The sequence below is a fragment of the Carassius gibelio genome, chromosome A21 (genome assembly GCF_023724105.1).
Source record: "Carassius gibelio isolate Cgi1373 ecotype wild population from Czech Republic chromosome A21, carGib1.2-hapl.c, whole genome shotgun sequence".
Classification (NCBI taxonomy): Eukaryota; Metazoa; Chordata; class Actinopteri; order Cypriniformes; family Cyprinidae; genus Carassius; species Carassius gibelio.
In genome coordinates, this window is record NC_068391.1 from 14,061,423 (window position 1) to 14,088,103 (window position 26,681).

Consider the following 26,681-nt stretch of genomic DNA (forward strand, 5'->3'; position numbering starts at 1 on the left):
CTGTTTTTTTAAATGAATCAGATAACAGGTAAAATTAGTCACATGTAGTGCTGATCAAAATCTATTTGACTTCTTATTCCTATGTAGTTTGTGAATTGAATTTACCCCCCTCTAAATACATCTTGACATGACAATACTGTGGGGAAAAGACTAAAGGAAATGACAAAATGACTATTGCAAACAATGACACAAAAAAGCTTTAATTTAAATAGGAGGGGAAAAAGAAAAATCACAGAAAACTGTACATAACTTTGAATAACAGTTTTTAAATAAAACAATCCCCCCATGTAACAAAAAACAAAAAACGGTGCACTATTTTACAATAGTTTGTGCAAAAGCAGTATTAACTGATTGATTCCCCAGACTTCATGATTCTATTGTCGAGAGAGAGTCAGAGCCCTCCGCAAGCACTGATACACCGAAGCGTGACTCCCCTAAGACTCAATGTAGTGTCCTCCATTGAAAAATAACCAGAAATACAATAATAATAAAATAGATTTATATATATTTATATATTTTAAATATATTTATATACAAAACATGCTGTACATATATGGCAGAGATTGATCAGATCCCTTTTAAATCACTGACACTATCCAGTAACTTGTGCTTTCTCCCCGTAAGAGAAGTACTCCCTGTTGCTTTGGACATGTCACCCTAAAGATGAGAGAACTGGTCCTGATGGAAAGAGAGAAAGAGGTCGATCAGCCTTGAACCAAACGCTCGAGATCTACTGAAGTCCATCGCAAGAGGCTGTAAACGAGCCAGGTTTGCTTGGCAGAATACATGACAGACTTGAGAATGCATGGTTGTGATCAGAATAGGCTGCACGATCTGCAGAGAGACTTTTAGTGTTCAAACAACCGGTGATATGGTCTGTGATGGGCAGAGAGACACTGTGAAACTATTAACAACTGGTGGTTTAAATGAGAATATGAATATGTGAGCACGATCAATTTAGTGTGAACTGCCTCTACTGGCACTAAATGAAGCTAGAGGCTCAAATCACATCAAAACTTGATGTTGATCGAGCAAGAATCACCCAAATTGAATGCATAAGCTTTGTAAAAGTAATTAAATGGGGCCTTTCAGCAGAAAAATAGCACATTATTTTGCCTTACTCTGAGGAACCAGTGTAAAAAAATTCCAGCAAAAATCCTTCTCTTCCACCTGAACACCGTCTGTCAAATCAGAAGGCACCATTTTCCCATGGCGGCCCCTGCATGCTGGCTCTCAAACCATATCGTTCGACACAAAGCCTGTTTCAGAGCACAGCTCAGCCACGTCAATCATTTTAAGCTAGGAAACTGCATGGTGGAAAAGAGCTGAATGGCTTTCTGAATCTCAAAACCACTTTAAACAGCTCATGGGATATTTCAAGCTCCTTTACATCGACACGTCACAGCTATTCCAGGCTGATGTCAGTGGTGTCAAATCTGTGAGCATTTGATATGTTTGTTGTTGTAGAGGCAGTAAGTGCCCTGCTTTTTCCACAGCAGGCGGTCTGAGTTTCGGTTGCCCAACAGCAGGTATTTAACATCAGAATATTGACATCTAACTTTCCAGTTGTATTACAAGAAAAAAGGGAATAAGCTAGTCACAATCAGATGGATTCAAGAATGGGGCGAATGTTACAGTTCACTCATGTCCAGCTAGTATCAGCACAATCAACAAAAAACAGCCACTCTGTCAGAAATCAAATAAATCTTTGTCTTGAGAATTGGTGCATCTTAATTATTTTTCCCCCACCAAGTTCTTCCAACTAAAACGCTGGAGTTTAGAAGTCAAAGCAGTAGTTTGGTTAGTTCTATTAGTAGTAGTAGAAGGGGTGGTGCAGTAGCAGTAGTATTGCAGTGGAGGGAGACAAACTGCAGGCACTTGCAGCAGCAGGAAAAAGTCTGACAGGAGGCCAGGAAGCCCTCATGTGCTCCGGCCCACTACTTCACCATCAGAGCCCATTCCATAGGGAGCGCTTTAGGAATTTAGCAGGTAGTCTGATTTAATGTGGGATGTGTAAAGAAAATAGAGAGTCTAAAAAAATGATTAAAAAAAAGACAGACCACCGGTTTGATGACGCCTAATCTGTCCCAAATGTTCTACAGATCTCAGGCTCCACCATCGTCACCTGAGCCAGCTGTAAACTATAAAGGGAGCACCAGGTGCTGAGGGAAGTGCGCATGTGAGTCTGTGTGTTTGTGTATTCAAGTCTTTTCCCTGAAGCTCGCTGGAAAATGGTCGTGGTTGTCATTTAAGAGTATAAGCAAGTCTGATGGGCTGCCGACGTGATTGAATGACTTTGCTGGAATGTGTGAGCTACTAAATGACGGCTAAGTGAGGGGGAAATCATATTTGAGTCCTTTGGTCTTAAAAGGACAGTGGCTTTTGTGGCGGCAAGCTCTGGGCTCTGATCAAAGGGATATAATCCTGCACAATACAGCTGATGCACAGCATTTGTGGATGTTAGCAATGAACTGGATGCGTGGGGGTAAAAACAAAAGCTTTAAGTAGGTTTAAGGCTGCTACAGAGGACAGGAGAGTTCCCTTTTTGTTACTGCTGGTGGTACAGGTCACAGATTGCTTTGATTTAATGACCTGACCCTCCTTCTATAAAAAAATCCCTTAAGATTGCACTGACTGGCCACTTTTTTAGGCTTATGGGCCTGGAGACCAGTAGCCAAAGAAGCTTTGGAGAGCTCAGTCCAGAGTTCAGTACTTAACAGCACTTTTCTAATGTGCTTCTGTATCTGGTGATTTGTTTATTAAGGATACTTGCGAGAAACATCCTAAAATACGCAATCAGAGTATTGACTGAAGATGCTTTAATTATAAAAAAGGTTGATAAGGTGAGCTCGACTTCCTCCTAGATCGCTCTCTCTGGATGGCAAGGATGACCATAGGCTGATCCCAGCTGTACTAGTCGTGCTGTGCAGGCTCAGCGGAGGTGCTCAAGTAAAGGCAGCTCTGTAGACTCCTCCCGGGCACTGGGCGGGTCTGATGATGTAAGGGGCATGGTCTCAGAGGGTATGACTGCTCCCATTGGATCCAGTGTTGGGCTGACATCAGAGGGCAGGACGGGGAGGGGCGGCTGCAAAGGCTAGGAAAACAGAATAAATAAATAAATGCGTTATTTATATCAATGTGTGACCCTGAAAGAGCCAAAAATACATGATCTATTTATCTTGTTTCAAATCTTTTTTAGAATATTAAGATCATGTTCGAATAAGATATTTTGAGCTTAAAACTACAGTTTTGTTCAAAATAATAGCAGTACAATGTGACTAACCAGAATAATCAAGGTTTTTAGTATATTTTTTATTGCTACGTGGCAAACAAGTTACCAGTAGGTTCAGTAGATTGTCAGAAAACAAACAAGACCCAGCATTCATGATATGCACGCTCTTAAGGCTGTGCAATTGGGCAATTAGTTGAAAGGGGTGTGTTCAAAAAAATAGCAGTGTCTACCTTTGACTGTACAAACTCAAAACTATTTTGTACAAACATTTTTTTTTTCTGGGATTTAGCAATCCTGTGAATCACTAAACTAATATTTAGTTGTATGACCACAGTTTTTTAAAACTGCTTGACATCTGTGTGGCATGGAGTCAACCAACTTGTGGCACCTCTCAGCTGTTATTCCACTCCATGATTCTTTAACAACATTCCACAATTCATTCACATTTCTTGGTTTTGCTTCAGAAACAGCATTTTTGATATCACCCCACAAGTTCTCAATTGGATTAAGGTCTGGAGATTGGGCTGGCCACTCCATAACATTAATTTTGTTGGTTTGGAACCAAGACTTTGCCCGTTTACTAGTGTGTTTTGGGTCATTGTCTTGTTGAAACAACCATTTCAAGGGCATGTCCTCTTCAGCATAGGGCAACATGACCTCTTCAAGTATTTTAACATATGCAAACTGATCCATGATCCCTGGTATGCGATAAATAGGCCCAACACCATAGTAGGAGAAACATGCCCATATCATGATGCTTGCACCTCCATGCTTCACTGTCTTCACCGTGTACTGTGGCTTGAATTCAGAGTTTGGGGGTCGTCTCACAAACTGCCTGTGGCCCTTGGACCCAAAAAGAACAATTTTACTCTCATCAGTCCACAAAATGTTCCTCCATTTCTCTTTAGGCCAGTTGATGTGTTCTTTGGCAAATTGTAACCTCTTCTGCACATGCCTTTTTTTTAACAGAGGGACTTTGCGGGGGATTCTTGAAAATAGATTAGCTTCACACAGACGTCTTCTAACTGTCACAGTACTTACAGGTAACTCCAGACTGTCTTTGATCATCCTGGAGGTGATCATTGGCTGAGCCTTTGCCATTCTGGTTATTCTTCTATCCATTTTGATGGTTGTCTTCCGTTTTCTTCCACGTCTCTCTGGTTTTGCTCTCCATTTTAAGGCATTGGAGATCATTTTAGCTGAACAGCCTATCATTTTTTGCACCTCTTTATAGGTTTTCCCCTCTCTAATCAACTTTTTAATCAAAGTACGCTGTTCTTCTGAACAATGTCTTGAACGACCCATTTTCCTCAGCTTTCAAATGCATGTTCAACAAGTGTTGGCTTCATCCTTAAATAGGGGCCACCTGATTCACACCTGTTTCTTCACAAAATTGATGACCTCAGTGATTGAATGCCACACTGCTATTTTTTTGAACACACCCCTTTCAACTAATTCAACTTATTGCCCAATTGCACAGCCTTAAGAGCGTGCATATCATGAATGCTGGGTCTCATTTGTTTTCTGAGAATCTACTGAACCTACTGGTAACTTGTTTGCCACGTAGCAATAAAAAAATATACGAAAAACCTTGATTATTCTGGTTAGTCACATTGTACTGCTATTATTTTGAACAATACTGTACTTAAAACTTAATTTTTGATAAGTAACACGCATTGCTAAGAATTCATTTTGACATCTTCAAAGGCACCCCCAGATTCCAGATTTTAAAATAGTTGCATCTCGCCAAAAATATAGTCTGATCCTAATAAACGGTATCAATTTGAAATAGTGGTCGACCGATATTGGTTTTTAGACAGATAATGGCGATATCTTGGAAAGCACGGGGGCCGATAGCCGATATAAAGCCATATTTTCCGGACTATAAGTCACACTTTTTTTCATAGTTTGGCTGGTCCTGCAACTTATAGTCAGGTGTGACTTGTTTATAAAAACTAATTTGATATGAACCAAGAAAAAACATCTTGCGGCTGTAGACGGTAATGTTTTCTCTTGGTTCTAAATAAATGCGAAAACTGTTTTATTCATATTTAAGAAATTTGAAATAATTTGAAATTGATTAAAAAATATGTACGTAAAATAAACACTTGTATTTTTCACAAATAAATAAATATTCAATAAAAATATAATTAAAAAGGAAGTAACCACTGTAACCAACAGGGCACTCAGTATTCTGGGATGTTTGTGTGCATTGGGAATAATAGTTTTTCAAATAAAGCCAAGGTAACACTCATTTTACATACAGCACACAGTGAAAATGATGACAGTGGGTGAATGCATAAAGCCCAGCATAATTTGAAATCACATTTAAAGTTTAAAGCATTCAATTAACACGGACCGACTGTCACACAGAGAACACGTGATCATGCTGGATAAAAATGCACGCTTCACAATATCTCACAGCTAGATTCGACTAAGTTTGCAAGGTTGGTTAAATTATTCATTAGTCATTCAAAGATTTGTTTAAATGAAATAAATGTGTCAAAATAAAAGTCCAACCTTGCACACATCGGCCAACCAGAAAAAAATATTGGCATTGGCCAATATCGGATATATCGGCCTTGGTGATATATCTGTCGACCACTAATTTGAAAGCTTATTTATTCAGCTTTCAGATGATGCATAAATCTAATTTTTAAAAAACTGACACTTAAGACTGGTTTTGTGGTCCAGGGTCACATACATACACACTACAATTCCGCTTTGGGGGTTGTTTAGATTTTTAAATGTTTATATGAAGTCTCTCGTGCTCACCAAAGCTGCATTAATTTCATTAAAAAGACAGTATAAACTGTACAAAATATTCCAACTTAAAATAATGGTTTGCCATTTCAATATTTTCAAATTAAGTTACATCTGTGACAGCAAAGCTGAATTTTTTGCATCCATTACTCCAGTCTTCAGTGTCACGAGATCCTTGAGAAATCATTCTGATATGCTGATTTTCCATTAAAAAAAACAAACAAACTGTCTTTAATTAGGATTCTTTGATAAATAAAAGGTCCAAGAACAGCATTTATTTAAAAAAAATGTATTTTTGTGACATTATACATCTTCAGTGTCAATTATGATTCATTTAATGTGACCCTGCTGACAAAAAGTGTTCAAGTATTGATTAAGATTTGTTCTTTATGACACCCTGACATTTTTAAGTCTATGGCACATAAAAAATAAGTTTAATTTAGAAATTAAAACATGTCCATCTTAGTAGATCTGTATTTAGGATATTGTATGCATTAGATCTGGGGAGAAAAACTGATGTAAGCATGCATCCTAACCTGTGTGCGTATGCTCTGTGATGCTGAGCCATCCGCTTCCATTACAGCAGGTCCGTTAAATCCTTTCCTCCCTGGAAGGCTCCATTTGCTGTACAGGGCCTCATAAGGCAGCCCGCTGCCCTGGCCCAGGCCCCTCTGAGATACCCTGTGACTGGGGTTGTCCTGCAGGCTACTGGGGCAGAAGCGGTCTGCAAGGGGCAGGGCAACTGAAGTACTGAAAGACAGCTGGGAGCTGGACAGGTGTTGCCCTAAAAGCCCATGGATGGAAGAGGTTCGGTGCAAGGAGCTAACCAGCCCTGCATCCATCCTGCCCTCTGATTGGCTGAGCAGGGCAAGTGTTAGGGGCTGGGGATGCAGCGGCCAGGAAGGCCCAACAGGGTTGTCAGTCCCTTGAGAAAGGAAGAGAAAAGTGAAACTTACAGCCTGCACGCATCATTGCTTTATTGATTGGACGTGGATGATGATACATTGCAAGCATGTGTCATACCCATCAAGGGCTGTACAGTAGTGGGATGAGGCTGAGTGATGCTGGACACTGTGTTCTGGGGAGGATGAGCTGCAGGGTTGTTACTGATGGAGGTAGAGCCGCCACCACAGTCTGAATCATCAATATTCCCCCCACTGTTACATCCAGCACCACATCCCTTCTGAAGCCTGAAAAGAACAGAGAGCATGTGAATAATAAAAAAAAAAAACTCTGAACACCTAAAATGTGCATAATGCAGGCTTGTGAAACCTGACCTGTCCCAGCTGCTGATGAACCAGGTGTAAATGTTGTGGGGGCTTATGGGACCTCCCCAGACCGAACGTAACTGGACATGGACCCCCGCGTAGGAGGTGGTGAGTGGGGAGACGTAGATGGGGTATCCGATGGGCTGGTCACAGGATGAGTTAATCATGTTCCTTAGGGCTTGCTTGGCATTCTGGATGCTACCGCGTTCAGGGTTCCGGTTCCGCAGGAAGACCAGCTCCTGCTGCTGTCCAGCCCATAGCCCGCGCACACACTCCCGGTTTACCTGAAAGAAGCAACAGAGAGATTAGTTATGGCAATGTCACAATAAGATATACTGTACATGCCAGTAAACAGGTTTGTGCAGAAAAGCACCTTGATGACTCTGAAGCTAAGGAAGCGTTTGTTCAGCATGATGATCTTGTACTCGTCACTGCCGTCATCCATAACATGGCGGAGAGCAAGCAGAGAAGGCATGTTAGCCAGAATAGCACTGCGCCACACAGGATCGCCCTCATGAGAGATGAGCATCTTCTCTTCATTAGCAGTGATAGCATCGTACAGCACCACTGGGTCCTCATACTCATCAGGAGAGGTGAAGTGATCCTATGGAGTAAACGAGACGAAAAATTGGCTAATGAGAATCAAGTAATCCAGAGACCCATTCTAAAATTGCATCATCACCAGACTACTTTTCCTTTATACAGCATGACGTTTACTATAGCACATCAAAAGTCTATTTTAGTGCCAGCTATGAAAATATCAGTGTGTTACCCTACAAACCTAATTAAAGAGTGATGTCAGTAGGGATGGAGGAATGCCATATGCTGTACCTGGTGCAGTTTGAGGGACATCCGTACACCTGGAGCCACCACCCTGTTCAGCAGGTCCATGTCTGCAAAAACCCACTCGTCTCTAGGAGAGGTGATCCGAAAGTCGCCCTTGAACAGGGCATGAAGGCCGTAGAGAAAAGGCTCCAAGCTGACCATATAAAAAAAGAGAATCAGTGCATTTACTTCTACAACAAATTCCCTCTCATTAAAAAAAAAACAACAACAACAACAATGCAAGAAAATAATGCGTAAAAGGGGTCATATGATTCGACAGCCTGTAAGTAAATTTTTTATATTTAAAGAATTTGCCACTGATGATTCAAGATTAAATTTTTAAGCAGTGTAGAGTATAGGGGTGTCAGAATCGTTGCATCGCAATTCAGATGTGAACAACTCTGCATCGATGCAGTAATAGACCTTAATCGATATAGCTTTTGATGACATTCGTATACGCGCTTGTCACGTGAGTATTAAAAAAATGCAATCTATTTTAAAAATTGAAGCTTGGCTTTTTCCTGCATATGGCACATGTGTGCGCTAGAGACAAACGAGACAGGCTTCATTGAGTTTGTTTGTCCCGAAGCTCGTGGCTGCGGTTAAATGCACTCACATCTACTTTTAATGATACAGAATAACTACGATTATCTATAAACTTTCAATACTTAAAGCACTCCCAAATACTGAAAGTGCTTTTTATTTATCACTTGTAATTGTCTTTCCAAACCACTTTATTACTATATATTTGCTTGTATTTTTGAAGCTAGATTTACTGTTAATTCTTAACAATAATTAATACTTATTAATTAAATAATTATTAAATAAATAATACTTATTTTAAAAAGTATCCTGCTTATATAATTTAATAAAAATGCACTAAATAAATTGCATATAATCATGATGCATCATGATATCGAATTTAATTTAATTGAATCGTTGACATGATAATCGTAATCTAACTGAACTTATGCATGGTTACTTCCTGGTTTTAGATAAGCCAGCTCAGTCATTTCCAGTCAACTGTACAGTGCCGTAAGGGGAGCGCCCTTTGCTCGGTTTCTTTACATAATCCATTTACAATTTGGAATAAAGTTTTGTTCATCTAAGATGTCCAAAAGTCAACATATACCGTTTCAGGAATGACAAACATGAATGTTAAATTTACATGACAACTGCTATGATTGACAGTGGCAACGGAATGAATCATCTGACGAGCCAATGTCAAAATAGAGCTGTGCATTAAGTGATTTAGACTAACAAAACTACAGAAGCAAGTCTGTGTTGGATAATATTTAAACAAATGTAGTTATTAAACTAAATCTAAACATTAAAAAATGTTGAATGCATCATTCATTTGTTATTACCCATTTAATTTAACTAAGTATATAAATAATTAAACATTATAGGCTGTTGTCTGGCCTTATTTATTTCTTTAAATCACAAGTGATGAATTCCAGCACTTGCTCTTCAGTGCGATAAAGTAATTTGTTACAATATTTATTTTATAAAAAAAATCAAAAGATATGAAAAAAACTAGGGTGTTAAAATGGCAACCTTAGCCAATGAGTGATCCTAAGCTGCCATCTCATGGTTATAAAGGTAATTTCATTTTCATCTTAAGTCTTTATTTTTCGTCTGAGACACATTTTTGGCACATTTCTTCATGTCCTCTTCATGAATTAGAAAGTGAACCTTTAATAATTTACATTTTACTGCACAACGTTGAGAAATTATAAATGCTATTTTTATAAGATTTAAAAAATGTGTTCATGACTTTGAAGGTAAGAGACTGATTATCAAGAATACCATTACAGTGTCATTTTAGAGAGTAGCCTAACTGCCTAAACAGTAACAAAAGTGTTTATTTGTCAGCATTTAAATGTACAGTTATGTGTTTGGGTACTTGGGATTACCTTAAGATATAAGACCCTTCCTCTTTCCCTATTCTTTTTTTGTCTCGAGATTAATTTTAAGTTAAGAAATTAAGCATCCTTTATCTTGGCATAATGTAAACCTGGTAAAAAAAAAAAAAATCCTCTTGAAGGAGCATTTAAAAAAAGAAAAAAAAAGCAGAACGTGTAATTTGTAAAAAAAGAAAAAAAAGAAAAAAGGTACGATAATACGATACATCAGGGCTCGACAATAAGGACTGCCCAATGGCCAGGGGCCAGCCTGAAAGATGCTCAGGAGAGTTGGTGGATGTGTCACTGGCCCAATTGGGCCACTGCTGCATTTCCATGTTTTTAAGGCTGGCTAATTCAATCAATTTCTATACCTGAACAGCTAAAAAAATATCTTTAAATTTGTATCTTTATTATATATATTTAATTGTGGCAATTGATTGTAATTTTTTTTTATTTACTGATTGTTTGCTTGTCTTTAATAATGTTTGAACATTATATTTGTTTATATTGCATTTTTGCTGTGGAATTGAAATTGAGATTTGTAACCTTTAATTTGTATTTAAAATTTTGGGGTCACATAAGCTTATTTTAATAGAAGATAACATAGGTCACAAACAATGATAACAGCAACAATTTTTTATTTTTTTTTTTTGTGGCAGGGCTAGGGAAAATTTTGGCAAGGCAAGTAAAAATTTGAACCACTGGCCCAACTGGGCCAGTAGAAAAGATCCTTAGCATTGAGTCCTGTACATACACATCATGTACATAGTTTATATACACGCATAAAATTTGGGCATGCAGCAGTACACTATCTGTAAAATTGTTGCATGTGTGAATTGTGCATAATGCTGTAAATGGTTTAAACCCTTACCTGGCTGACATGCTGTGTGAGGCAGTGCCCAGAGCTCGACGGCCCAGAATACACAACCCAAAACACAGTGTAACCAGAGGGGAATCCTTCTCACTCTCAACTGGCTGTTAAAGAAGACAAAACTAAATTAAAGCTGCAAGCAACGTTGAAAGGGCCCTCGCACCTGGAGCCACCTCCACCCAGTGGCCTTAGGAAAACAGTGAATTCTGGGCAATATGCATTTAAAGTGCTAAATATAGGAGGAATGTGTCAAAGTCAGTTATATATGCTAAACTTCCAGCTGCCAGTTGGTGGCTCTATGACTATAACTGAATATTGGTATGCAGACTTCTTCAGGCCAGGAAGTTTATCAAATATGAAGTTTGGTGCAGATTGAGCAGGGTATGTATGAGTTACTATAAAGCATGACATATCCTCTTGCCAACAGGTGGCGCTATGATTATAATGGAATATTGGCATGTAGACATTTTTCTTTAGACGAGGACTCTTATCAAACATGTTAAGTGTGGGGTAGATCTGACTTCAGCAAAAAAAAATTATTTCCCATTGCAAACAGGTTGTATCAAACCCATATCAGAAGTAAATTTTGACGCCCCATGTGAATGTACCGTTAGGCCCTTAAAAATGCGATTCCCTTTGTAGAAGAATAATAATAATAAACAGACCAATTCCAAGATACACAGTGAGGAACATTTTTGATTTCCTTGTACCCAAATCACAAGTCAGGAACATTCAACAGCAAAGCAAAAAAAAAGTGAGACAAGGCCATCTTTAAAATACCGTTTGTCTGCGGCTGTTGCAGTATTTAATCCACTCCAGGTACACCAGACAGAAGGAAGCTGGAGTGATGCCAGAAGCACGATGGTCGTAGTCTTCATCTATGTTCAGATTGAAGGTGGGGTCACTATCCACGTAGGAAGGGCTGAGGCAAGGCCGCAACACTTCCTGCACTGTCTCATTGGCCAACCACTCCTCCAGTTTGGGAGAGCGGGTCACATAGTAGATGATACTCTGTGGAGAAGAAACTTGGATCATTGCTATGCATCTCAAGGCAGTGGAGGTTTTATTTGAGTCGCTTGTCTGAGAGGAGCTGACCTTGACATAATATGTGATGAGAATTTTGCGCAGGTCGAATACTTGAAGCATGGAAGCTGCATTGTTGTCGCTAATGCTGTAGCCCTCCAGGACGTATTTGGTGGCGGCTACCTCCCAAGCCAACCAGCGCTGACCAAAGGCCGCATTAAAGGAGAGCATGTGGGGGAGATGACCTGGCTCACAGCAGCAACAGCCTTCATCTTCCTCCACCCCTTCAGTGATCGCCTCCACCTCCCTCTGCTGGCAATATGTTCCTGAAAACACACGGTCATTCAAGAAAAAAAAAAAAGAGTTCAAGCCCAATGATTTGCAGCTAAACATGAAACTATAAAGTATCTTAAAGCATTTTATGCACCAAAATTATTCATATTATTCAAATCTGTCAAATTATTATTTACCAAGTGTTTTCTTGTCACACAAATAAAAATGACAATGAATTCTTTGAATAAAAAAAAATAAATAAAAAAAGATTAGTCACTGCAATATAATATTTTCGATTCAGTGTAAATCATGCTTTTAGACGTCTCAATGCTGGAATATGCTACTTGACTTTTGGAAGATATCAAACACATTATTAATCATTTGTCATGTGCCTCCTAGCAACAAAGCACATTTCTGTGCAAGTTAGTTGTGTTCAGAATAACTTAAAGGTCAGGTAGTGTGTGACCCTCAGTCATTTAGTGTTTTTCACTCTAATCATTTACAAAGTTGGCAAGTTTATGACACCTAGTCCTGGTTTCACAGACAGGGCTTAGGTTAAAACATGATTAGTCCATATTTCAATTAGGACATTAAGTGTCTTTTATAAACGTGCCTTAGAAAAATAACACTACTCGTGTGCATCTTGAGACAAAAAAAATGGTACTGACATATTTTAAGATATATCAGTGCAATTTTCTTTCAGGTTAAACAGCCCAGACATGCATTTGAGTCTGGGACTAGGCTTAAGCCCCGTCTGTGAAGCCGGGGGCTTGTGTGTTAAAATCTGCTTTAAAAGTCATGTAGTGTGTTCTAGTGTTTAGTGGTGCAATTTGTTCCATTCCCTCTCCTGTTGGCTTACCTCTGAACTCCAAGCCTCTGAGCTGGAAAGTGACGAGGCCGTTGCCGATCTCAATGATGTGTACGAGAGCATTGAGGTAGTCGGATGCCAGGATGAAGCAGTCTCCGGTGCTGTAGTTCCCCCAGCGGCCCAGCAGAAGGTCCCCACACAGCGAGTGCTGCAGAGAACGTGTCAGATGCTCGTAGAAGATAGAGTTCAAGTTGTTATCATCAGCACCTATCCAAGCATTAAATAAAGGGGAGAATTAGATCATTCTCATTACATGACATTACAATAGATTACTCCAATACAATATCACGTACCAGGGTTGCGGTCCAGCTGTGTGGCCAGACGTGTGTTGGAGTGATCCACTCGTTTGGTGCTGAAGGATAAAATGGTATTTAAAGGTTCAAGTCACATCTCCAAACATTTTCAGCTAAGACTGAATTAGCAAAAAAAAACAAGGCAGCTGACATCTGCTCGAGATTTTTGAAGGCTTACTTGTAATCTCGCTCCCAGAACTTCACAGGCCGGGTGTATGAAGTAACAAAAACAGCACTGCCCAACACAGGGTTGAGAGGAGTGGAAAAAAGAGCTGAAAACACAGCTTGCACAAACAACATGGCTGAGTCTGAGAGCAAAACGAGTTAAGGAGCATTTGTGAAAAACAACAAGGGCAAAACCCTTTAAACATGCTGAATGTGGGGGGGGGGGGGGGGGCACAAATTAAGAAGAACAGGTAAAGTTATAAGATCATCATTCAGGACTGTGTATGAGTAACGTTGGAAAAGGATACGGGGAACGGCGAATGGCTGAGCGAAGGCGTGGAAAGCAGAACCCCATGTGATCTGCCAAGGTGCAATGTAGGTCAGCACAAAACGCAGCTTATACAGCAGATCCCACAGCTGCTCACATACAGGAGAGATGACAGCAACATCAGTCTTCATCTTTTTGCTTGACAAACCCACACTCCAGTAAGAGTGTAAGTTACAAAATACATTCAATTCAAACCTTTAAAAATGCCACATTAATAGCAGATATAGATTATGTATCCATATCCTAAACATTTGAATATTTTGAACCATTTAGAATTAAGTGAAGATAAAAAGTGTTCAATAATGGTGAAAGCCTTGAACATGATTTGCATATAATAAATGAAAGGCATACGGCATTAAAACAAAACATGGGTAAATGATCACTTTCCCTTTAATTTTGATCAAATACTGCAAATGCAGTCACTGTGCAAATTTCAAGAAAATGTAAATATTGGACCAAACATGCACTTTTAAATGGTAGTGTATATATACAGAGGTCTTCAGAATGGTGGAAATGGCCATGTCACAAGTGCTGAAAATTGGGCCTCCTAAAGGCTTCAAGGGATTCAGATGTGGACAGACCTTGCTGAAGAGGATGGACATGCAGTAGTAGTCGAGGAGGAAGGTCTGTGAAAAACGTGGGTAGTCGAATTGGAAGAAGAGGGCGGTGAAGCACAGAGTGACATACTGCTGAGACGGGACACAGAAGGACGTACGAAGCAGCTTCATTCCAGCCACTGAGATGAATAGAGCGCGGCCACTAAAGAAACAAATAAAAAAAGATGTCACTGATGACTGTCTGAAATCTGAGATCACATGGAAAACCCTTAATTCAATATCTTCTAAAAACAACGAGTAACATCAGCTAGTGTTGTGCTTTACTCTAGTCTACACTAGGAATCTTGAGGATTCTGGAAGTTCATGTTCTTACTAGGCTCCAGGTTTGTCATGGTTTTGGCTGACAGTGTGAGCTTCAGTGGTGAGGGAGTTGAGAACTACAGCTGGGTAGATGAAATACTTCTCCACACACTGCAGCCATGCATACAGCTTCTCAAACCACATGAGCTGAGCCGCATCTGAGACAGAGAGAGATCATTCCATCACACTTGTTCAGACTTTCAGACATTCATTTGTCAGTGTAGTTTTGACCACTTACCTCGGACCTCAAACTGGCTGTATTCTCTGGAGCGCAGCACAGGGTGGGCCAAGCAGAACCAGGGCAGCTGTTTGCGGAGCTGAGGCAGGAGGTAGTGTGTGGAGAACCCCACCACCCCAGCCAAGATGTACAGGACGAAACTGAGAGCAGGCTGAAAAGTGGTGCAGGAAACATTAAAACCACCACAATTTACAAAAAACAAACAAAAAAAAACAAAACTTTTTTGGGGAAATTAGACTAGCAACAATGTATTTGACTGTTCACCTTTAAAAGACAAGAAATTATGTTCAGTCCTTGGATGAGGACTAGTTATATCAATGAGACTATTTACAATCAAAGTCACATTCTTGGCAGCCTACTGACCTGCAGAGCAATAAAGACTGTGCTGGCACTAATGGCGAAGGTGATAATGGCCATAAGAGGGCACATGACCAGATCTGAGTGAAGAGTCTCTTTCTGCAGAGTCCGAGAGAAGGGAGCCATTTAAAAACCACTGGAACACCTATTTACTGATATATAAATGCAAATGGAGAATTCTTTTACCACAGAATTGCGCAATTTCTCTGGTAGAGGGTCTTTAATCTCTATTGGGGGCTCTTCCGGTGTTCGGCTCTCCAGCTCTGGGAAGAACTTGGAGCGGATCAGAGACCTGCTCACAGAACAGTATAAAAAAAAAACACCAACATTAGCTGCTGGGTGTAGTAAGATGACCGGAAAATCATGAATGTGTGGTGACGCTGACCAGAGGATGGTCGGGTCACTGCTTTGCCTGCTCAGATGATAGGACAAGGCCAGGAGGAGGCCACAGAACACAGAGAAGAGCACCGGGACATGTGCCTCTCCCCACGGAGCCTACACAAACACATAAAATGAGTAAAGGAAGCACCAATAAACACAATTCTACTGTGAAAGAGACAAACAGATTCCCACTTACATTGATGGCACCAAGGCAAAATCCATAGACCAGAGCCGCCACCAATATACTGCGCAACAGACTATAGACTGAAGACAGGGGGCTTGTGGTTGCTGAAACACAAATGACAAGACATCACATTTGTAGCGCAAGGATGTACAGTTGTTTGCCAGCTCCCAAGGAATCAAATCCATGACTCTGGGGTAGCAAGCATCATGCTGTACCATCATAACTATAGCTTTTGTAAAGTGTTACTAGTAACATTAGTGATGTATAACGCATGTCTCACCAGTTCCACCAAATATGTGCATGTCCACCTGTTCCAACAAACACATGAGGAACGTGTTGACCTGAGGTAGAAGCCCAAACAGGAAGATGACGGGAAAACAGAGGGTGAACACTGTAAAGGAAAACGTATGAATTATTGCATTGTTATATTATGCACACCTCAGTTAAGAAACAGCACTGGCCTCGAGTGAGTGAGCGGACCTATGAGCATGTCTCTAGCGCAGAGCAGAAATTGGGCGGAGAAGAAGGTGACCCCATAGAGGGTGAAAGGCAGCATACTGTCTGAGTGGCCAACCAGGTCAAATATCAAGATCAGCACACAGCACAAGCAGAAATACACTGGTCGGCTGTACACGATGATCCAGTTATGGCCCTGCAATGAAGACCACAAATGAGTTTGATTTCAGCTAGGCAGATCCAAGTAAAGACAGACAAACAGTCATATACTCACATGCATCGGAGATGCCGCATCAGGCTGCACACTCTGAAATGGACAAGAAAAAAAGACTGATTAACATCAATACAAACATAACACCACTATCGGGACATGTGAATACCTTACAACATCAAAAGAACAACACCTGAAAACACAGATCACAAATGCTAAAACAAACACAAATAGACCATTTTAAAAATGCTCACACTAACCTTTAACAAGGAGTACTGACAGCTGGCAATGACTAGGCAGAACTGGAAGACCCAGATGTCCCTAAAGAAGCCCTGGAATAGCAACAGGAAGCCTAGGAATGCCACTAAGCTGGCCAACACCACCGCAAACACATTCTCCATTATGCGTCGGTTCCTGTCCAGTAAGGCTAGCAAAGCAAGCCGGTCATAACGAACTCTTAGCCATTTCCCCGGCAGCACCCAGAAACGATAATAATGTTTAGGCTTGGCCTTTTCCTCGATCATCAGTGTGTTCTCTTGGGATTCGTGAGGGGACTCATGGTCTAGGTCAAACTACAGAGAAAATAGTCAAAACAGGATTGTAATGGAGCATGTGCATTGATGATTTTAAAGAGTTAAGCCTCACCTCTGGCATATCCAGAGGCACCCTGCGGACCTGCATGCCCTGGAGGACCACCGGCCTTGGCTGCAGCATAGACAGCACTGGCGCCACCTCCTGCACATCAGTGGAGGTAAAGCTAGAGGACTGTGACTGTCGCTCTCGCTCTCGCTCCCTAAGCCAAGAAAAAGGGGTCAAACACTGGGAGACTGGTGAATATCACCCCAGTGGTAAAAGTTTTAAGACTTACTGGACTGGGTCCTCATATCCTCCGCCAGCAGGTCCAAAAGTATAAGACCTCTTCACTCCTGAAATGAGATCACTTTAATGAAAATAAAAAACACACAGACAAAAAAATACAACAACCACACCTAAGCCAGAATTAAATTAGTGTCACTGAAGCACAAATGATTATTTACCACTCTCATCATAAAAGTAGTGCACAGCTCCCTCTGTGGTGTCATCAAAGGTGGATGCCTCATGAACACCGCTTCGGGGCAGCAGCAGCAAGGAGGAGGCAGCGAAGTGTAAAGCAGAGGGGAGTGTTCGCGTGCGAGAATGAGAGGAAGTCCGGACTCTCTGAAGGTCTTGAAGACTTGGAGGAGAGCCCATGGCAGAAGGGGGCGGGGTGGGGTTACTACCAGCATTATGCCGCCTGCGAATGGCCTGCGTCCTTTTTACACTGCTCACAGAGTCACGCTTACTACCCTCCTCTGGGGCTGCATGGGCAAAAAGCAAGAGGCAAACGTTTTAATAAGAAAAAAATATTAAAATTCACTACAGCAGAAACGAGTCAATTCAAATAATTATTAAACAATAACAAAGGAAAACAATCATATTAAAATAAATAACAACAAACAAAAAAATAAATTTACAGATGTGGTTTCATGAGGACCTCACATAGAATGGGGAGAATTTTTTGTGTGAATTAAACCAATTAAAAAAGTTTGAAATATGGAAAAAGAACACAAACACAAATCACAAAAATTAATCCAGGCTCTAAATTCAAATTATTATAGGAATAGTTCAACCAAAAATGAAAATGTGATGTTTATCTGCTTATCCCCAGGGCATCCAAGATGTAGGTGACTTTGTTTCTTCAGTAGAACACAAACCAAGATTTTTAACTCAAACCGTCAAATCAAGGCTAAAACATACGATTAAAAAAAAAAAATTCAACACTGCAGCTCATTACGATACATTGATGTGTAAAGACACAAACCGGTATGTCGCGAGCCACAGGGTTTAATTTGGTTTTGTGTATTTTTGTTGTCATTTGTTTCGTTTTATATTTTAGCTGTGATTCCAGTCCACTTACATTATAAGACTGATAGACTGCAACGGTTTGAGTCAATCTTGGTTTGTGTTCTACTGAAGAAACAAAGTCACCTACATCTCGGGGGTAAGCAGATAAACATCAAGTTTTCATTTTTGGATGAACTCTCTCTTTAAGAATTAATTTGTTCGCTCTTCACCTCCTCCTACTGCCCCCTCTTCTAGCAGCTCTCCTGCCCTCCAGCCTGTCTGGTTCCCAGCCCAGGAGCCTCCAAGAGAGTCTAGCCTATGGTGGGCCCTTGAGAAGCCCTCTGAGTGCAGTGTCCGAGCCTCCAGATCTGATTTAGAGATAGTGAGTGGACGTGGGGCAGGAGCAGAAGAAAGAGGTAAAGGTAGCACAGTAGACGCAAGAGTCTCTGTGTTGTTGGAGCCTCCACCGGCACCATCCATGCTTAGCACTCTGGCATGAGTCTTGGCACTAGCTGTGCTGGCTGAGCGCTGAGCGCTGCGAGAATGGGAGGGTCCCACTGTGTCAGGGTCCTCCCCCTCTCCAGGGCTAGGTAGTTGAGGGGGGACGGGTTGGGAAGTGATGCCGGTATTCGTTAGATCAGGGGAGTAGCAGGAGGTAGAGGAGCTAGAATCATCATCTTCATCATCGTCTTCATCATCAGAGCTGAAGCGGCGTTGGGATCCTAGACTAGAACCTGCACTCATGTCACTGCCATCATCTTCATCACTGGAGTCCTCAAACAAGCTCTCACTGTAGGCTTTGGCACCTAGCCGGCTGCGTACAGGGATGTAGTCTCTGTGTTGGCCACGGCTTTGGTGCCGGCGGTAGGAGCCACAGTCGAAACTGCTACTGCCAGCAGTGCGTCGTTTACGGGGAGCTTTCCTGCGACCGGGTCGGTGACCCACACTGCCGCCCGCACGCAGCAGCTTAAGATCTTTAGGTCGCACCACTTGCTGCTGCGCTTGCAGAGATGGTGGCTCTGCTAGGAGGTAGGAAGGGGCAGAGACCGGCAGAGCTGGCTCTGAGCAGACCAAGCCCAGTGCCAACCCTGACGGTACAGAGCTGGCCTGGCGTGGAGGAGGAAGAGGGGGTATGGGGATGCCACCATCAAGATCGCAGGTCTCCGAAGGCCCGCTGCTAGACAGTGATGAGTCCTGCAAGGAGGGCTGTGCAAGCAAAGGGGGAAGGTCCTCCCCCTCCACCAGAGTTCTGTCCAGGCCCTGCCCAGAGGAGAGCTCTTTGGAGGGTGAGCGTAACAGCACGCTGTCTGATAGGTCATCCGTGTCACTACCGCCCTGGATCACATCTCCAGGCTGCTGATAGGGGCCTTTACCTTGATGCAATGCTGTGGAAGGAGCATTAGACCCAGGTTTATGCGTCTGGCCCACTGAAGGGCTCTCAAGCTGTGTTGAGTCAGTTTTCTCACTGCGGTAGCTACTGACCGTACTAAGAGTCTCTCGGTCTGTGGCAGCTCCACCTCCACTGAAGCAGCTGTCAGTGGAGCCTGCAGCCAGGGCCATCCCGGTGCGGCTGCCTGGGTGCTCAGCACCAGGGGCAAAAGTCACTGGGTCAAGGCCCAAGCCCAGCAAGTTCTCGCTTAGCTCCTCACTCAAGCTACTCTTGATGAGAGGGCTGAGAGGAGCATCTCCCAGACTCTCAGACTCAGCTGAAGGTCCAAGGCGGGAGTAGCCTCTGAGACCCTCCCCATCGGGGCTCCTCTGAGACAGCTGCTCCACACCCCCATTATCCACATGGTCCTTTTCATCTCCATCTTCTTGGCTGGATGGGGATGGCGGGATGAAAGGACAGTTTGTTGGGTGCAGGTTACTAAACCCTCCTGACAATACATCACCCACACCAATTAGCCCTCTGTAATCCCCAGCCATGCAGGATGGTGCCACACCTGGAAGGACAAAAAACATGCAGTTACTACTAGGGCTGGGCAATATATCAAATATTAGTGATAATATTACTAATTTCTGCTCTACATGACTCTATTACACAAACTCTCATGAGTGTGGTTGCCAGATAACATGATTTCAAATCCCTGAATCAGAGCTTCGCTGTTATATATATGCATTTTCTCCTGATGTTTTGCTTAAAGCAATCTGGCAACCATGCACATGCAAATGTACGCTCCTCATTGCAGAAGTGCCGCAGAAAGACAGACAGGCTTGGGTTCTTAGCTAAAAACTAAGTGTAAATAGTGAATTGCATGCACTAAAAAGTTGACAATGCGCTTTCTGTACTTGTTTTACACTACTTGAGTAACATATACATGTGCTCATTTCATAAAAAGCAGTAAGTGATCACTTAGTCTAGAGTTTTTTTTTTATCATTTAAATGCAAATGAAAACAGATATATATCAAATATAGTAAAAGATTTGACAATAGAGATGTTTAGAGGTACTTGCAGCTAAATTGACAAATTATGATATTTCACCAATTCATTGATTTTTAAGCTAATAATTTATTCAGTTAACTAATTTATAATATTTTATTAATTAGAACAATTAAATTAAACCAAGCTTGTGGTCTAATGTGCAGGGGCAGGGTTTAAAACTAATTATTGGAGAAGTCTTCTGTACAACACCAGAGTTTTGTCTTTTTTTCACCGGAAGATAACAACATTTTGATTAAACGTAAAAAGTATAATAAAACATACATAGACAAAGCATTCACAATAAGATACATAACATGCATTTACAAAATATATAAGGTTAATGTTCATTTCATACCAACTTTAAAATATTTTTGTAATTGCTGAATTTGCTGAAAAAGTGGGTGGCCATCTTCGCACTCTGAATTAGAAGTCTAAGGAACAGTCTTATTCAGCTCTAATGTAGTGCATCTGTAAAGGGGCTGTTCTTACTAGTGTTGTCCTGAGAGTTGTGTCGAAGGACATCTCTATGTGCAGAGGTCACGATCACATTACTACTGCCTTGCTCCTGCATGAGCTCTTTAATATCTGGAATTTAAAAAAACAGATAAGAATTGAAACGTAAACAACCCAGTTCATGTTAAACTAATTGGTTTAGTTCATTCAAAAAAGCAACAGTAACAACACAATGTACCCTTGGAGCCTCCAGGGTCTTCAAGCTGTGGTAAAAATTCCTGGACAAAAAAAATGTAAGTGAGTCAAAAGAAATTTGTACGAGTGAAGAACAATAATGCTTATGGACATGCAATGTTTGGCATTAATAATATCCTCACCGACACCTGGTTCAATCCAAACAGCGAGTGCTGGGAACTGCAGCGTACAGGAGGGGTGGAGTTCACCTTTCGGAACACTGTCATTTCTACACCCACACCACTGTCCCTGTGGGCACAGGCATATCAACATGAGCTAAAACTGACAAGAGCGGAGCGACTGCTTGACGCCACCAACAGCTGTTCACCAACAACAAATCCCTAAAGAATGTCTGACTCAGTAGCATGATGCTTTAATGCTCTGCCTACTTGAGAGACATAAAAGTGTCAATGTGGTTTGACAACAAATTATAGTAAGGTAAACGCTACCTGCGTTGGCTTCCATCATGAGCACCAGAGCCTTCCTCTCCTTCTTCCACTCTATTGGGGTCTGTGGTGAACGAGGCCTGCCTCTTCTCCACAATCTCGCCCAGGTCAAACATGGCATGCAGTCGAAAGTTCACTGCTTTTATGGCCATAAAGAAGGCCGCTATCACAGCGCAGTACACACCAGCCACCACTAAACTGGCAGGAAGGGCCTAAAAGAATGAAAGTGGGAGAATCACATAAATGTGGTTGCAGATATTACAACCTCAATTTCATTTTAGACATTGCTTCTTATGTAGACCACAATGGACTTGTGCAATGAGTCTGATTTCATAATGTTCTTGTGCAAGTCTCTAACAGTATGCTAAATACAACTTTACCTCATGGTAAATGTATTCATTTGAGTTGTTTATGCTACGTCAGCATACAAGTCTATTTTCATAGTATATAAGAGTAATTAACACATTATTAATACATTAATTAATAAACATTTAAATGTAAATAAGACAGACAAGATGCAACTGATCAAAATCCTATGCTTTCTTTTTGACAATTGATGCTTTCTCTGATGACTAAAAGCTGTCAAGTTTAATAAAATGTTTAACAGTCAACTTAGTAGTGTTACAGCAGCGGCAAGATGGAGGTTCACCTGATAGTGAAAGCACAAGTATTATGAGAGATGTCACAACATTTCATGTTTGTCCACATGCTTTGCTGTATTATCACGAACTGGTTGCCACTTACAAAACAATGGACACAAAGGAACGTGTTCCTGAAGTCTGACATTTATTTTAAGTCGACGTAAAGGCAATTAAGAGAATTGTTTCTAAGCACATTATAAATGTATTTCTGAAAACAGATTACAAAGACTGTACACTATGTACTATTAAATTGTGGAGTTAGACCGTTGAACAGTTTTTCACCATTTTTGACTTCAGGATTTTTTGGGCGTGTGCTGTCTGGAGCCACTGAGCATGGCCCCTCCTCTAATCAGTGGTTCGCCTGCTCAATCACAAGTCACTTTCATTACCGTTAGTTTCTACAGTTAGCTAGTTAGCTGGCTATCTATGCCTCTGTCACGTAAATGCATCTTACCAAACATATATGGCTATGCAAATCCAATTAAGCTGCTAGAGGGAGCATCCATTTAGGTTGTATGTTATTTTACAGTATAATATATATATACACACATATATATATATATATATATATACACACTCACACAACTAAAAGTTTGGGGTCAGTAAAGTTTTTGAAATAAGTCTCTAATGCTCCCCAAAGCTGCATTTATTTGTTAAGAAATACAGTAAAATCCATAACACTGAGAAATTAGTACAATTTAAAATAACTTTTCTATATGAATACATTTTAAAATTCAATGTATTCCTGTTATGTCAAAAGTGAATTTTCATCAGTCATTACTCCCGTCTGAAAGCACTTCATGGTCATTACGAAATCATTCTAATATACTGATTTGTTGCACAAGAAACATTTAATATTCCTCAATTTCAGACAACAGTTTTTCAGATTTTCTGACTTACTAAAAGTAAGGTATAAAACATTATAAATGTATTTACTGTCACTTTCAGTCAATTTAATGCATCCTTGATGAACAAAAGCATTAATATCTTAAAAATAAATAAACATGTTGACAATTTTTTTGGATAGTAGTGTATACATTTTTTTAAAGTATACATACTTTTAAAGTTTTACGTTGCTTTGGTCACTGTAACTACTTAGAAAAGACATTTCATAGAAAATATCACTAAAATAGCTTCATCAATTCTGCTGACATGTGCAGCTGTCATGCGTCTTGACAAAGTCTCAGTCTCAACATCTTTCTAAAGTAAACATTAAGACCAGCAGGTAAGGAAAGTTTCTCAACATTAGTGACGTTCCATCAGTATTACACACACATTTTCCAGAAACATGGTCTGGCGATGTTCTTTACCTGGGGAATAACTACAAAACTCACCATGTACAGAAGAAATGGGAAGGCCAAGAGGAATATCCAGAGGTAGAGATGAAAGCAGTTTGAGAAGGTACTCTGATGAGGGTCCACATACCATCCTCCGGTCAGAGAAGCCCACACTCCCTGCCGCAATATCTGAAGAGCCTGAGAGCCCATCTTAGCACTTCTGGGTGAGACAACCCAGAGATCTTGTAGTTTCCCTGGTCAAAGTTTCTAGTGCGGTACTTCCATTGGGAACCTCAGGATGGACTTTCTCAGACTGGAAATGAAACAAATTAGCAGAAAGCGAGACGTTCCAAAACAACTTCAGACCGGTGTTCTTTTAGCATCAACAGTTTGCTTGCATGCTCCTCTGGCAGACCCCTGTTTGTAGTGAAGTACATCAAGAGTTTTTGGCACAGCTGTGACCCAAGGGCTACATGAAAACATTCACCCTGAGGATTCGTCAAAACTGCTTGGTTTGGTTTCTTTACGACTTTCCAGCACTTTAAACAACCACAATTCCATAAATAAATGAGCTGTTCTGATGGCATAAGAACAATAAGCTATTTTGAACATGCTCATTTTAACCTGTCTGTTGCATGTTACTAAGGCATGAGATGGCTGTCTGATTTATATAAAGTTGCCTAATATGGGTTTTCTAGAAAATTCAAATAAGGATTCAGGTTTCTTTAGGGTACTATTATATATTTATCTAAATTTAGAGATGATAATGGATATGTATAAGATCACTGAACACCTGCAATCTTCACACTATTATAGGCAAAGCAGAGAAAAGACAGGCAGTGAATTTTAATATCTTCATTGGCTTTCTTTGCTTTTGTAACTACTGAAAATATGGTATAGAGCTTCAGAGTCCTGAGAATTCAATTTCTAGTTTTTCTGACCATATCTGTAAACTTTCCCTTTCTCCAACAAGAGATATGCAAGTATAACACCATTTAGAGTCTTATATCTTAACTGAATGCTGATTTCTTTTAACCTACAGCCATCTCTAGGCCTAAAAAGTCATAATATTATCTCAACTTTCCCTGTATGGCAGTAGCTAATCTCTACAGCTGAAGGAGGGAAAACACTAAGCATCCTCTGTAAGCAATACTCATTTAAATAAAAGAACGCTGAAAAATGCCTCAGTGGATTTGGCTTTAAACCATACAATTTAACATGCTAACATAGAGCTAATGTTAGCATTGTTATGATATCTTGCCTGAAGCAGCTCTGACATTATATTGAGCCTTAACAAATGACAGCAGAGAGATACGTGTCCAGCAAATGGTTCAACAGCACTTCAATGGAAACGTTACTGGGGCATGAATATTTTTAGAACTGTAAACAAACCGTGTGTTTCGACAGCAACAGTGCTAACGCTGAACGACTAAATTATAGCCTGAATCGACCTGTAATACATTAAAACCAATCAGACGGAACGTAAATATTATATTTAATCTATTTTCTCAGTTTCTCGACTGAATTCGAAGGATATCTCTTAGAGTTCAATATCACCTGACACTCATTAGCCAAACCGCTAACATGCTACATGCAATAGTGAGACACCTCTGACTTTGGCATAAGTGTTTTGTAGCGAAATTTTCTGATGTTAGTGCACTCTTCAACTCCGTAAACACTCCATGGTTTGACTCGACAGGGTCTGCGTTAATTCCCCCAGAAACGAGCGCAGGAAAACCGCTGGACAGCGAAACTGAATGCGAGTTAGCATAGGCTAACGGCAGCACTGAGTGCTACCTCCTTATGTCGAAAATAAAATACAAAAACTAACACAGAACGCAAAATGTCTCTACGCGGTTTCCACAGTTAAGTCCAGGGCCGCTGTGTAAAAACTCAAGCCAAAAAAAGCCCAGAATGTGAGCTCGCTAAGTTCCAGTGTCGAATCGCTTCATTCACACAGGTAGCGAACACCCACCTACAGGAAGAGAACTCATACCGCAACGCGATTGGCTACTGTGGTTAACACCTACATCCAGGAACAGAGCGGATGCTTCAATGCGATTGGCTGCAGCAGGTGTCTATCATCCATTGCACATCACTGATTTGATTCATCAATCCACATAACAGTCCAGAGCGTCTTCACTTTGAACTTTCTCGTTGACATTGGTCAAGTAGCCAATCTTTCAGTCCTACGTTCATTGATGCACTTCAGTTTAGAATAATAATTATCTTACAATAAATTGAGTAAATTTTGTGTTATTTTTGCTGGTATTATATATATATATATAAGTTACAGTTAGGAGGTTTGGGAGTTTAATGAAAAGCTAATAATTAATTACATCATACAACATGTCAAATTAAAATATTCAAAAATAGCAATTCAAATAAAACACTTACTATATATATATATATATATATATATATATATATATATATATATATACTTGTTTACATATGGTACATGTCGTGACCATTAACCAATTATCAGAGAACAGTGAACATACAAATGTGATACTTATTAATTAAATATTTATTTTAAAATCTCCGGGGTACTTTAAATAAATATATTAGGTGAAAGATGTTCGGCCGACAAAAAAAAAAAAAAAAAAAAAAAAAAAAAAAAAAAAAAAAAAACAACCAATTCTACCAAAAAATAATAAATAAATAAATAACAAATCCCACTTTTACATTTAACACTGGACTGTCAAAGTTACAGTTAGTCAATATTTCCACTCATGACATTTTTAAGGCTTTTCATTATACAAAGGCACAGCAAGCTAATGA

General features: G+C 40.5%; 1 protein-coding gene across 1 annotated transcript; it reads right to left on the minus strand.

Annotated features, from left to right (window-relative positions):
- Window positions 1–179: 179 nt before the first annotated feature.
- LOC127941713 (pecanex-like protein 3) lies at window positions 180–25,876 on the minus strand. The gene is made up of 33 exons (XM_052537066.1): window positions 23,955–25,876; window positions 21,983–22,191; window positions 21,677–21,782; window positions 21,538–21,577; window positions 21,336–21,431; window positions 18,654–20,366; window positions 17,598–17,897; window positions 17,429–17,486; window positions 17,206–17,353; window positions 16,821–17,132; window positions 16,624–16,656; window positions 16,374–16,545; window positions 16,174–16,284; window positions 15,906–15,997; window positions 15,714–15,823; window positions 15,515–15,620; window positions 15,335–15,427; window positions 14,972–15,122; window positions 14,747–14,891; window positions 14,398–14,575; window positions 13,797–13,905; window positions 13,502–13,631; window positions 13,324–13,382; window positions 13,022–13,237; window positions 11,962–12,215; window positions 11,647–11,877; window positions 10,867–10,970; window positions 8,095–8,242; window positions 7,637–7,867; window positions 7,273–7,547; window positions 7,019–7,185; window positions 6,532–6,920; window positions 180–3,094 (listed from the first exon to the last, which is right to left on the minus strand). The coding sequence occupies exons 1-33, from the start codon at window positions 24,105–24,107 to the stop codon at window positions 2,933–2,935; spliced, it is 6,801 nt and encodes a 2,266-aa protein (XP_052393026.1). The 5' UTR covers window positions 24,108–25,876; the 3' UTR covers window positions 180–2,932.
- Between the last annotated feature and the right edge of the window lie 805 nt (window positions 25,877–26,681).

Bases quoted from the DNA above. Each gene is read 5' to 3' on its own strand.
- LOC127941713 (XM_052537066.1), bottom strand. From the start codon at position 24,107: ATGGGCTCTCAGGCTCTTCAGATATTGCGGCAGGGAGTGTGGGCTTCT. The intron at 17,133-17,205 runs GTGAGGCTTAAC...TTTTCTCTGTAG, and splicing joins TGCCTCTGGATATGCCAGAG to TTTGACCTAGACCATGAGTC. The intron at 6,921-7,018 runs GTATGACACATG...TCCTTTCTCAAG, and splicing joins TACTGTACAGCCCTTGATGG to GGACTGACAACCCTGTTGGG.